Source organism: Amblyraja radiata, chromosome 7, assembly GCF_010909765.2.
Source record: "Amblyraja radiata isolate CabotCenter1 chromosome 7, sAmbRad1.1.pri, whole genome shotgun sequence".
In the NCBI taxonomy this organism is placed as follows: Eukaryota; Metazoa; Chordata; class Chondrichthyes; order Rajiformes; family Rajidae; genus Amblyraja; species Amblyraja radiata.
The window spans coordinates 73771464-73784001 of NC_045962.1; the positions used below are offsets into that span (position 1 = coordinate 73771464).

Sequence of the window (12538 nt, forward strand, 5' to 3'; positions counted from 1 at the left end):
TTAGTAGGATATATGGTAAAATAACCTGACCCATATGCCAGCAGTAACACAAAGAATTGCATAGCCATAGCTTCAACTAGGCTATACCTACCTCATTCAAAATGTAGGTTGCGTTCTTTGCTCGGATCATCTCTGGAGTTTCCTCTAACACGGTTAACCCTTTTCCCTTAACTCCTTGTTCCAGATCCTTCCTGTATTCTCTCTGGTGAACAAATGAAAGAAAAGGAATGCTGCTAAGATGCAAGGAATAACCCAGATTTGCCGCTCTTCATGCATTAATAAAGTGTTGAGACAGCGAAGAAAACCAGACAACAGAAAAACACATACATCTTTTGTTGTATGAAAATCGACAAGAGACCACAAGAGGAGTTAGGTGACAAGGTTTCACAGAAAAACAACACAGAAGAGACATTAGATGACTTTTAAAGGTAGACAAAAAAGCTGGAGAAACTCAGCGGGTGAGGCAGCATCTATGGAGCGAAGGTAATAGGCAACGTTTCAGGTTGAAACCCTTCTTCAGAATATCTTATTTTAAATTATTTAAAATGTCATTATTGAAAAAAAGAGCTTCTATTGTTTAGTTGCACATTTAGCACTGTGATGTACAAGACAAAGAGCAGTAGTGGGGTTATTCTTCAAAATGTTCATAACAAATGTGGAGAACAGTTTTCCATGATTTATTACACTATTTCAAAGGTCAGCAAAATATAAAGATACTGTATTAGTGAGATTATATTTTCAAGTTGTTAAAAGGAAAAAGACAAAGACAAACTGTCTACCTCACAGCCTATCTTAGTTGCATATCTGACATGCAACATTGCCGGGGTAATCTCCAAGCCGGTCAGGTTCCTGCCTTTAATGTGCTCTTCCAAATCCTTTTTATATTCTTTCTATTGATATTTGGGAGAAGGAAAAAAAAGTAGAGAAAAACGTTTTAACGTAAAGAAAAACGATGTCAAAGCGTGTACAACAGGCATTCAATAAATTTCTTAGAAGATTCTTGGCTGAGGTGTGTCTATTTACAGAGACTCTGAAGCTGGTTATACACCACCTGTTGAAAAATGAGTGGAATGGGTGTTTAAAAGGGAAAACAACATCAAAATAGAATATACACAAAAAAGCTGGAGAAACTCAGCGGGTGCAGCAGCATCTATGGAGCGAAGAAATAGGCATCGTTTCGGGCCAAAACCCTTCTTCAGACTGATCGGGGGGGGGGGGGGGGGGGGGGGGGGACGGGGACAAGAAAGGAAAATGGAGGAGGAGCCCGAAGGCTGGGGGATGGGAGGAGACAGTAGGGGGACTGAGGAAGGGGAGGAGATAGCAAGGATTAACAAAATTGGGAGAATTCGATGTTCATGCACCCAGGATGCAGACTCCCCAAGCGGAAGTCTTAGGAACAGCACCTCATATTCCGCTTGGGGAGTCTGCATCCTGGGGGCATGAACATCGAATTCTCCCAATTTTGTTAGTCCTTGCTATCTCCTCCCCTTCCTCAGTCCCCCTGCTGTCTCCTCCCATCCCCCAGCCTTCGGGCTACTCCTCCTTTTTCCTTTCTTGCCCCCCCCCCCCCCCCCCCCCCCCCCCCCAATGAAGAGATTACTTTGTGGCACCAAACAAAGACCTCATTAACACTAAACAGGGAACTCATTATTGATATGAAGCTGCCTCCAACTGAAATAACATAGATTCCTTCTTTAAACGTGGACTGTCTTCTATGGGAGTGATCTATCTTAGTATTTTATTGTGGTTAAATCTTTTAGATTTACTCCTGTTTTAGCAATTCTTCAGACTTATTACAATTTAGCAGCATTGTCTTTTCATCTCTGGCTTTTGTCGAACTATCTGGCAAACAAACCCTCCTCACCTGTATCCACTGATCACTTGCCAGGCTTTGCCCTGCTCTCACTTCAACCAGCTTTCTCCACCCCCAATATATGTAGATGTTTCTTAAATGACAGTGGCAAATCTTTGGAGTTCTCTACTTTAGAGAACGACGGAGGCTCAGTCATTAATTTCATTCAATATGAAAATATATCAGGAAGCAGGAAAATTGTCTGAAACTGTAGGCTCCGTAATGATCTTGTTGAAGGCTGACACCTGCACTTAAATTTTTATTTAAAATTCACATTTGGATCTATCAACGGTGCTTGGCTGTGAATACTTGATTTGACCACAAGGCTTTATGCTCAATGATGAACCCCTGATCATTGAAGGAGTCAGACTTAATTGCAGCCCTTCATGGGAAGCCTACTTAGTTTGCTTTAAAGTTGGGAGTACCTTGAAAGTCAAAGAGCCAGAATCATCTGTGATTCAGCTCCAATTACTACAAACTGTTGTCTACCTGCAGAAAAGGTGCTGGACATGAAAGCACACTTTTGGAAGCAAAAGAGCAAGATTTATCTTGATAACCACATGGCACTGGAATTCAAATAGTCTCATTCAACTTGTATTGAAAATGTTGACCTCACAGTGAGAGCAAAGGGTTGGAACAGCAGAAGAACAGATGAGGCATTTGGAAATATTTACAGCTTGAATTTTTCTTTTTTATTTCTCTTTTTTTGTTTAGTTTGGGTGGCCTTTTCCTGATGCTATTGCCTTGCAAAAGAGATATTTTCAAATGTTCAGCTTAGATAAATGCATTGATTGTAATTTTGATGGTAAATTATGACTACATTGTTAATGACATTAAACATTATCTGCACATTCAAAGTCATCCATTCCATACGACAATTTTACTAAGTTCACCTTTCCTCCCTGATTTACCCAATCATATTATAGGCCAGCACGTTCTATTATGTTCCACAAACAGGTGTCAATGGATAGTGATCTCTGCACAACATCTCAAAGCATTAAGATTGTTGAGACGGCATCAGCACTGGGATGGAGATAAGCTTTCAAGCCAAATTTTGGTAGTGGGTCTTTAGCAGTGTTTGTTCAATTATCAATTAAAAAAAAAAATCAAGCCTTAAATATTTAAAACAGTAACAATGTACAGTTATAAAACTTAATACAAGAGTATGAGAACCTGTATGCAAGTTTATTTCTAATTTCCAAATGTAGCATTCTTCAAGACCACTGGAAGTGACCAATTACTTGAAGAATACAAAAGGCTAGTATTTGGAAATCTTGCATTGTCCTCATCAAAGATAGTTACTATTGGACAACAATGCCATCAATAGGACAGGCACATTGACTAGGTTGCCCAGACCTAATACTCTAATTTATTGGCCTTACCTCACTCTGCATGTGCTGGGATTCCATGGCAGTGAGGTAAACAGGTGTTTCAAAGTCCAACATTGCCTTTCCTCTCTCTTTCTCGTATTGTTCCTTGTACTTGACCTGAAACGTTGTACATTGTGGTTACTCTCGGTAAACGGAAAAGGGTTTACACATTGCAATTACAGTCCTAATTTTGTGTCATAGCCCATCCCTTCACTTCACTCTACAACCACCTCCACTCTGTCTGAGCAACAAAATGCTGATAACTAATTCTATTCAAATGGTCCACATACTGTAAATTCAACATCAATATTTCATGCAATAATAAAGAACATAGCATTTTCACAAAGACATTGAAATAATTTGAGCTATGATACATTATGAAAAAAGCTAATTGGCTTAAAGCAAAAATAATTAATGTTGTCAAATGACTTAGAGATGTAACTGCAATTAAACATGATCTTAACAAAACATAGTGATTGATTGCACTGTTAAAATAATATTGCACTACCAATATATTTGATGATTTCACAATGCAGGGTGTCATATTAATACACAAGGCTTCATTAAATGTGTTTGAAAGGGTTCTGGACCATAGGTTCCTGATTTAGTCATTACTAAATTATTTTTTGCAAAGTTCTTTTTTTGAGATAATTATCAATGGTGTTTAAATCTAGGCAGGAAGTCTGTGCTTCTACACCTAGCAGATATCAAGGACTTAGTCTATACATGTATTGTTATTGTTATCGGTATTGTTTGTTATTGTTTAGCTTATTGCAACGTGTACCGAGGTACAGTGAAAAGCTTTCTCTAAATAGCACAGTGATGCTGCTGCCTCATGGCTCCTGTGATCTGGGTTTGATCCATGGGTGCTGTCTATGCACAGTTTGTTTGTTTTCCCTGTGAGTTTCTGTCAGGTGTTCCAGTTTCTTCCCACATCTGAAAAATGTGCTTGGTAGGTTAATGACTACTGTAAATGAGTGGCAACAGCATCAAAGTGGAGTTGGTAGGTTTGTAAGACCCCTTTGAGAGTCAAAGTGTAGAGACATTGTATAAGAGATGGGGAACATGACTCTTCAGATTGCTCTGTTGGGGGGGCCAATGAATCTTATTGGTAAAATAGCCTCTTCTGTTTCATAACAAGTAAGTGTTCTGTTTTTATTTCTCCTAAATTCTGGATTGATCTGAGCACATTGAGTAGGATAAAGTTATACATACGTATGTTCAGTTTTGTTGTACTGACTTACTTGACTCTGCAACTCAGTCGCCTCTTTCAGGTGTATTTGTTCAGGTGAGTCGGCCACCAGTTGGTAGTGACCCTTACTCTTTTCAAACTCCTTCTTGTACTGGTACTATGGGAGGGTCAAAAATCACCTCAACAACAGAAAAACTATCAAGTCTTGACAGTGTGACCCATCTACAAAAACGTGCTAAAAAAGTGTTCATTATCCAATTAAATGTGAAAAGGCAAGTAAAGATGTCCAATCAAGAACTGAATAAGAACTGAATAGTTTAGGACTAAATGGATTACACACAATGGTTGAGGCAAAAATAAAATAATTAAAAATGGAATGAGGCAGATTTACTGAGAAGTGCTTTTTATCAAGAACTGAGATGGCAACCATTAACAAAGCAATTTCCTTTGGACTGATTATGCTACCTTTACTGATTAGGTTGATTTAAGTCACAGAATCATTAAAAAAAAATCTAACAGTAAGGAAGCTTAATCTTGTAAAGTAAACAAAAAATAACTATCAAGATCATATAAAACATTTTATGGCCATTATTTTTTTTGAAATCGTTCATACTTGTAATATTAATTTTTTGTTGATTTAAAAAAAATAGTCGATAAGAAAATTGAATATGATTTTTATAAATCCAGGTTTTGCTGGGAATGCCTTGCAAAATTTCAGACATTTAAAACAATTGACATTTCCCTCCCCCCACCCCACAATGTTTTTTTGGAATCCTTTTGTGAATTTATTTTCATCATTCACCAAAGGTTGAAATTAAATTACCCCTGTCAAATTTATGTCGTCAGATATTTATGGTTGTTCCAGGAATAAATTACTACTGTAGCCATTTATTGTGTCCGCACCGACCAGCGATCCCCACACATTGACATTACCTTACACACACTAGGGACAATGTTACAATTATACCAAGCCAATGAACCTACAAACCTGTACGTCTTTGGAATGTGGGCGGAAACCGAAGATCTTGGAGAAAACCCATGCAGTTCACGGGGAGAAGGTACAAACAGCACCCGTAGTCGGGATCGCATCCGGGTCTCTGGCACTGCAAGCGCTGTAAGGCAGCAACTCGACCACTGCGCCACCATTTGGACAGCATGCAAAACAAAGCTTTTCACTGCACCTTGGCACATGTGACAATAAACCTAAGCCTTTCTAATGAGTGCCCACCCTCCAATACTCCACCTCCTACCCCACCCCACCCCACCAACAGAATATGTAAGGAATTAAAACCCTACAAGTCTAAGCATTTCCTAATCCTTGACGCATGGGAAACTCTGGTTTGTTAATGGTTGGCCTAATTTGGCTCAGTCACTGCTGTCCTTTCCATTCTAAAAGCATGGATGTCCAAAACTCTGAAAATGTTAATTTCACAGTCCTAAAAAAAACAATTCATTCGCTTCCTGAACAACTGAGTAATGTTAGTTGAGAATGATATTTTTAAGATGAGAAGAAAGGATTTTGCAGTGGGAGTGGAGAAAATTAGTTGTTTTATAATAATATGAAGGTTTTTAAACAGAAAAGAAATGAAGTTTTATTTACCAAACATGATGATTTATCACTGATGAGAGAAAAAGTAGTAAGAGGTGGTAAGTAGGGTCACTACCAAAGGTGCTCCAATAATGTAGTCAGATTTAGACAGGAAAAAAAGGTGTTAAAATATCATCCATGTATTAGAGTAAGACAGGACTGGGTTTTGATGCCAACCTATGATGCAAACACACTTACTTGACTTGCCAACTTGCTGGTGGAGAGGTTATGCTGCATTTGCAAGGATTCCGACATATCTGTCACAGGTTTGTGCATCTTCTTCAAATCCTGCTTGTATTTAACCTAAACGTGAAGGGCAAGAGTGAAGCAATTAGTCCCTTGACAATTACTCCCTTGACATTAAAGTATTTTAGCTGCATGACATATTATAGACTTGCAATGTGCCATAGTTTGAGCCATTTCTCTCCAATGACCTGAAGGTTTGTGCATCAGTGTTCATCTTAAATAGATTCACACAGAACAAAAAATCTTTTTTTTCCATGCCTCGTTGTTTGATTATGCATGTCCGAAAGGGATGGATGAAAACTGGTAATGACGCAATGGATTGAACAGCCTCCTTCTACATCGCAAACATACATGTATATTCCACCAAATTTGAAGATACTGAATTTTAGGCCATCCTCCGTCCCCCCACCCCGTTTGTTTTTAACTGAACAGAAATCTCCGAGGACTCACGGCAAGAAACATGCATTTCAACGTTTTTAAAAGTCAGTATGTTGTCATTTCTGGACTGGGGTGTTAGAGGTAATGAGGAGAAGGCAGAAGAATGGGGTCAGGGGGAAGAGATAAATCAGCCATGATTGAATGGCGGAGTTGACTTGATGGTCCGAATGGCCTAATGCTACTATTTTTTTAAATGATCTTATGATCTTATTACTGGGTCTTCAACAAATCTAGAAAACATAGATTAACTATGAAAAGTAAAGTTTCTCAACACTCAAGGTAGACACAAACTAAAAAAAGGAGTAAAGGAATAGGTGATGTTTTGGGTTGAGAACTTTCATCAGACTGAGAGGTCTATGTATCTTTCTCAACACTCACCTCACTTGCGAAAATAGTTGCATCTTTCATTGACTTGTATCCCGAACTCTCCTTCAAATCAAACTTCGGTCTCTTCCCCTTCATCTCCTTATCAAACTTCTCCTTGTACTTAATCTACACATGAATTAAAAAACAATGTTAATATGCCATTCCAGAGCCAAAGAGTCAGGCCACATGGAAACAAGTTCTTCGGCCCAACCTGTCCATGCTGACCAAGATATCCCAACAAAGATTGTTCGGTTTGCCCAGGTATGGCTGATATCCTTCTAAACCTTTCTTATCCAAGTGCCACCCTCTGAGTCAAAACGTTGTCCCTCAGATTCCTATTTAATCTCGCTCCTCTCATCTTAAACCTATATCCTGTAGTTTTTGATTCCCTTACCCTGTGTAGAAGACTCTCTGCATTCACACTATCTATGCCACTTTTGGCTTCATACACCTCTAAAAGATTACCTCTTGGCCTCCTGCACTCCAAAGAGTAAAGTTCTACTCCTGCGCTCCAAGGAATTGAATTGAATTGAATACTTTATTGTCACATGTGACAAGTGACAGTGAAATACTTTGCTTGCATACGCAAGGTATGCAAATAGTCACCACATAAAGGGCACTGACAAAGTTACAAAGTATCCCGCGTCAGGTCCACCCTTGTTCTTCCCCCCTCCCCACGGCGTTTCCCCCACGACGGGTCCTATCCTGCCCAAACTCTCTCTATAGTTCAGCCCTTCATGCCCTGGCAACATCCTCGTGAATATTCTCTGCACTATTTCCAAATGTAGATCTGATGACAGTACATGGATCAGTTTTTGAGCATTTTCAAATCAAGAAAGATTAGAAAAGTGTAGGGAGCTGACCAATTTCATTACTAACAAAATTACAAAGATAACGGCATTCAGAAATCTGGTAACAGATAACGGAAGGGGAGAAACACGCAAAAATAGAAGTTAGGGTGGAAATATTTAATAGAAATAAGTGAAGATACAAAAAAAGGCATATTCAGTCAAAAACTCATAAATAAAAAAAGGCGAAAATCCAGTCTTGCAAGAGCTTTCAGAGATTGGATGGGGATTAGCGCATGTTTTGATGATGGAACATAACCGATGCCTGAATTACTAATGATCAAATACATCAAGCTGTTCTTACTTAACTCTACGTTCTTAATCTGTGCACAGATCAAACATCATGAATAGCCAGAAGATTGTTCAATGTCCACTCCTGACTGGAGGGTTAAAAATGTAGACAGCAAAACTCTTAAAAAAATCGTCAATTCCTACGATCGTAGGTGTGAACATTTCAAGAGAAGGGGAAAAACATTTCATTAAAAACAATTCATGGCGAAAAACACAGGTGTCCTTCCCTCAGTACATCCCTGCAATGGAGACACAGGTGCTGGAAACTGGAGTAAAAAAAAGAAACAACCTGTTGGAGGAACTCAGTGAATCAGGCAACATGTCACTGGATCATAAAATGTGTCAAAGGACAAAAAAAAAAAAGAGAGAGATTTTTAAAATTCTCACACAGCATCTGTGAGTTTCACTACAGAATAAAATACAATATTTACAAAAATGTTAAAAATTCAAGAATATGGAAAAGCAAGATTAAATGTTAAAAAGGAAAAGAAGCTGAAGAAGAGGTGGGAAATGGATTAGTACGTCAGACAGTTTGCTATTTGTTGCTTGACACTGAGATGTAAAAGGGGGAGCTCTGATGTTTTGAGAATTCTTAAGAAAAGAGGAAAAAAGAACATCTCGGCTGATATGCCAAACCCTATTGCCAATATTGAGCTTATTCCAAATATGCCAAACCCTATCGACAATATTGAGCTGAATACAATATTCAACATTTGTAGACCTGGGATCAAAGAAGAAAAAGATTTGTAGTTGTAGGAGTCAAAATGCCTGTGTCTGTGGAATAAAAAAGGGTAAGTTAGGCTGCAAAAAATGACTGAACGGAAGGATGGGTCCTTGTTTGTTGTTATGTCAACTATTTCCATTTGGTATTCAATTGAGATAGTTTCATTGTGCAAATGTGAATAGATTTTCATTGTAATTTTTTAATGGAAGGACAACTAAAGAAAGTAATATTTTATTAAATGGCGACACTAAAGTAAATTCTAAAGTCTAAAGACAGGGTACAATACCAAACACAGGGACAGGGACTCTTGATACTTAAGTTTGTCTTACGTCACTTGTGAGTATATTTGCTTTCTTTGCGACCCTCATCGTAGGAGTGTCATATGAAGCAGCTCCATGGCCTCTGAGTTTCTGTTTGGTATATTCCACCTATGAAGCGTAGCAAGATGTGCATGATCAGAGCAACAGTCAATATTTATTAAGGGGCAGCCCGGATGTAATTGCAAGCTTGTGATAGTGCTAGGTGCAAGGCAAGTATTACATTGGCAGCAGTAGTTATAGGTTTCACTCCAGTCAGTCAACAACCAGTTAAAAGCAGTACACAGCCCATTCTATCACAGGGAAAAACCCCACAAATTACAGCACTTTTAACACTACATCTTTTGGAGTGAAATTATTGCTTTGTATGTATTTTCCCATCTGTTTCACTCAGGAACAACCTTTAAAATGAAATTGGTTGAAATGAAATATTGCAAACTGTAAAAAAACAACTGCTCTAGGGCACTTTTGTCCTATATAATCAATCCTGACTTTTCTCAGATGCTTTCGAGACACAATTGCTTTCTTAAAGTTGCAGTGATTCGAGCTGTTGTTTAATGGCTGCAGGAACTTTTGCCCAGAACACTAAGAATCTGGTCACTTCAGTATCAGAAGGTTAGAGGGGACTGCAAAATACCTTCACAAATTGAATCAAACAACTATAATACCTAAAGCAATAATGTCCCTGGCCGCAACAGCTTAGTAGTATGTGGTTTTGGTGACTTGGCTAAGCTGTTGCGAATAACCTCTACCAAGGCTTTGCTTGTAATTTTATCGATGCCCCACTGAACTGAACCCAGTTTAGTTAAGATGGAAGAAGGGTTTCGGCCCGAAATGTTACCTATTTCCTTCACTTCATAGATGCTGCTGCACCCGCTGAGTTTCTCCAGCATTTTTGTGTACCTTCCAGTTTAGTTAAGGTTTGTTTTACTTTGATTGTTCGGAGCAAGGCGAAGGGGCAGGGATGATGTGGAATACGTGAGAGTATTATCATAATGTGGGACGACAGATGGCACAATGGGCTAAGTGTTCGGCTGGCAACCGGAAGGTAGCCGGTTCGAATCCCGCTTGGAGTGCATACTGTCGTTGTGTCCTTGGGCAAGACACTTCACCCACCTTTGCCTGTGTGTGAATGTGTGTGAATGTGTGTGAGTGATTGGTGGTGGTCGGAGGGGCCGTAGGCGCAGATTGGCAGCCACGCTTCCGTCAGTCTGCCCCAGGGCAGCTGTGGCTACAGAAGTAGCTTACCACCACCGAGTGTGACTGAGGAGTGAATGAATAATGCGATGTAAAGCGCCTTGAGTATTAGAAAGGCGCTATATAAATCCCATCCATTATTATTATTATTATTATAATTCAGTAAAATAGCCTCTAAAAGTCTAGCACTTCCTTTAAAATCAGTTATTGACTGCTCTCTGCCCCCGTATTTGCAAGAATATGAATGGCAGACAACACTTTAAGCTCACTTGAGCAGCCAAAGTGAAGACTCAGTAATGTTTGCTGGAGGATGTGAAAGTGGAATCCTTAGATATGGCTGGTATTTCCAATAGCAACAGCCAAATTCCATTAGCAACAGGAATAGGTGAAAGGTTTGAAATGTATTAAGCAATACTCTGTCATCCTCCATATTTAAAAGATAATCTAGGCCCCATTACCCTGTGTCAGAGCAAAATGGACCCTAAGCTCAATTGATCAGCCACTACTTCCTCCACAGACAAGGAGTTCAAAACTTGCTTTTCTCTATCACTGGTAACTCTGCCAGATAAATGAGCACTTCACTTGGTATTTAATTGTTATTGTTGACCAGTGGTTAAGGTTTTTTTGTGAATATCTCTAAATTCATCTTCTTTCTCCTATCCCTCACTGACGTAGTGTATGAATATACTGCACAACACAGGAAAAAAGGTATTCAGTCTAAGTCAATGCAGCTATATTATTCTCCACTCAAGGCTGCCTCAACCCTTTGCCATCCAATTCCATTAGACTAACCATCTATTCCCTTCTCCTATGTTTTGGTCAGTTAAACCCATTATCAACTAGTCCGTGTGATAGTGAGTTCCATTTTGTAACCAAACTGTGGGTGATGATATTTTGTTTGAATTCCCTATCTCCTGTTGATGGACCTTGTTGCCTTGAGTTTTGGTCTCCTGGAAACAGACTTTAATTCTATTGTAACCTTTTGTAATTTTGAAAGCCTTTATTAAATCAACTTTCAGCCTTGTCCTTTCTAGAGACCCAGGTTGCTAATCCAGTCCACTCAGATCACTATTGCCAAATAGTAGGTTAGGTTTAGTGTGAAGATGCTCGGGGTGACATCCATTATCTAAATGAAATTACAGAGTCATAGTGACAAGGCATGGAAAAAGGCCCTTCAGCCCAACTTGCCTGTGCCGACCTATACTCCCCATACTGGTCCCACCAGCCTGAGATTGGCTCATATCCCTCTAAACCTATCCTATATGATTCTGTCTACATGATTCTGAAACTTTGTGATTGTACCTGCCTCAACTAACTTCTCTGGCAGCTAGTTTCATATATCTACCATGTAAAAAAGTTGTCCTTCAGGTTCCCCACTCTCCTTATACTTGTGTCCTCTGGTTCACCATTCCCCTACTCTGGGTAAGAAAACTGTGCATTTACTCTATCAATTCCTATGATGATCTAATACACATCTATATGATCACCTCTCATTCTCCTGCACTCCAGAAATGCCTTCATGAAAAATACACAAATTAATGACAAATGTCATATACAAATAAAATATTCGCAGAAAAGAAATGGAAGTGATAAAGCAGGAGCTTATGTGAGAAACACACAACAGATGTAAAACAAAAATAAAAGTATATGGGGGAAAAATACAAATGAATCCCAGATTAATTTATAAGATGTTCCCTTGTCAGTCTAGTCAAATGGTATCCTCTTAGTCTCACTGATTTGGTTTAATGTTTCTTATAGTTAGACATATAATTACAATGTAGTGGCAGATACAGTTTGAACACAGTTGAACATAGCTTTATAGTATTGAAATGGTTGAAGTTTGACCTTGTCTGGAATCTCAATCCTCACAGATCTCTTATCGCTTGTCTGGTTGATAAAATATCTCAGCTTCTGTTTATGTTTCTCTCTTACCTGGCTGGTAAGCTTGGACACCTCTTTGGCAAGTTCAATATCTGGTCGCTCAAGGCTGGTTATACCACGACTGGCCTCCTCACGTGCCTTTGTTCTGTATCCAATCTGCCAGAACATACAGAACTCATGTAATGGCCTGTACCAGGATTTGGGCAATATTTTACAGTGCATTGTGCA

General features: G+C 39.1%; 1 protein-coding gene across 50 annotated transcripts in view; it reads right to left on the reverse strand.

Moving 5' to 3' along the window:
• Positions 1-12538, reverse strand: part of neb (nebulin) — a 224129-nt gene that overhangs the window by 41633 nt on the left and 169958 nt on the right. For 44 of the 50 annotated variants that reach the window (XM_033024768.1, XM_033024762.1, XM_033024753.1 and 41 more), the window contains 8 exons: positions 12362-12466; positions 9245-9343; positions 7065-7178; positions 6201-6305; positions 4467-4571; positions 3235-3339; positions 780-890; positions 92-202 (listed from right to left, as the gene is read on the reverse strand). In XM_033024768.1, the coding sequence (XP_032880659.1) occupies positions 92-202; positions 780-890; positions 3235-3339; positions 4467-4571; positions 6201-6305; positions 7065-7178; positions 9245-9343; positions 12362-12466 (855 nt within the window). The remainder of the gene's footprint in view (positions 1-91; positions 203-779; positions 891-3234; positions 3340-4466; positions 4572-6200; positions 6306-7064; positions 7179-9244; positions 9344-12361; positions 12467-12538) is intronic. The other 6 variants (XM_033024803.1, XM_033024776.1, XM_033024801.1 and 3 more) reach the window with 3 other exon arrangements.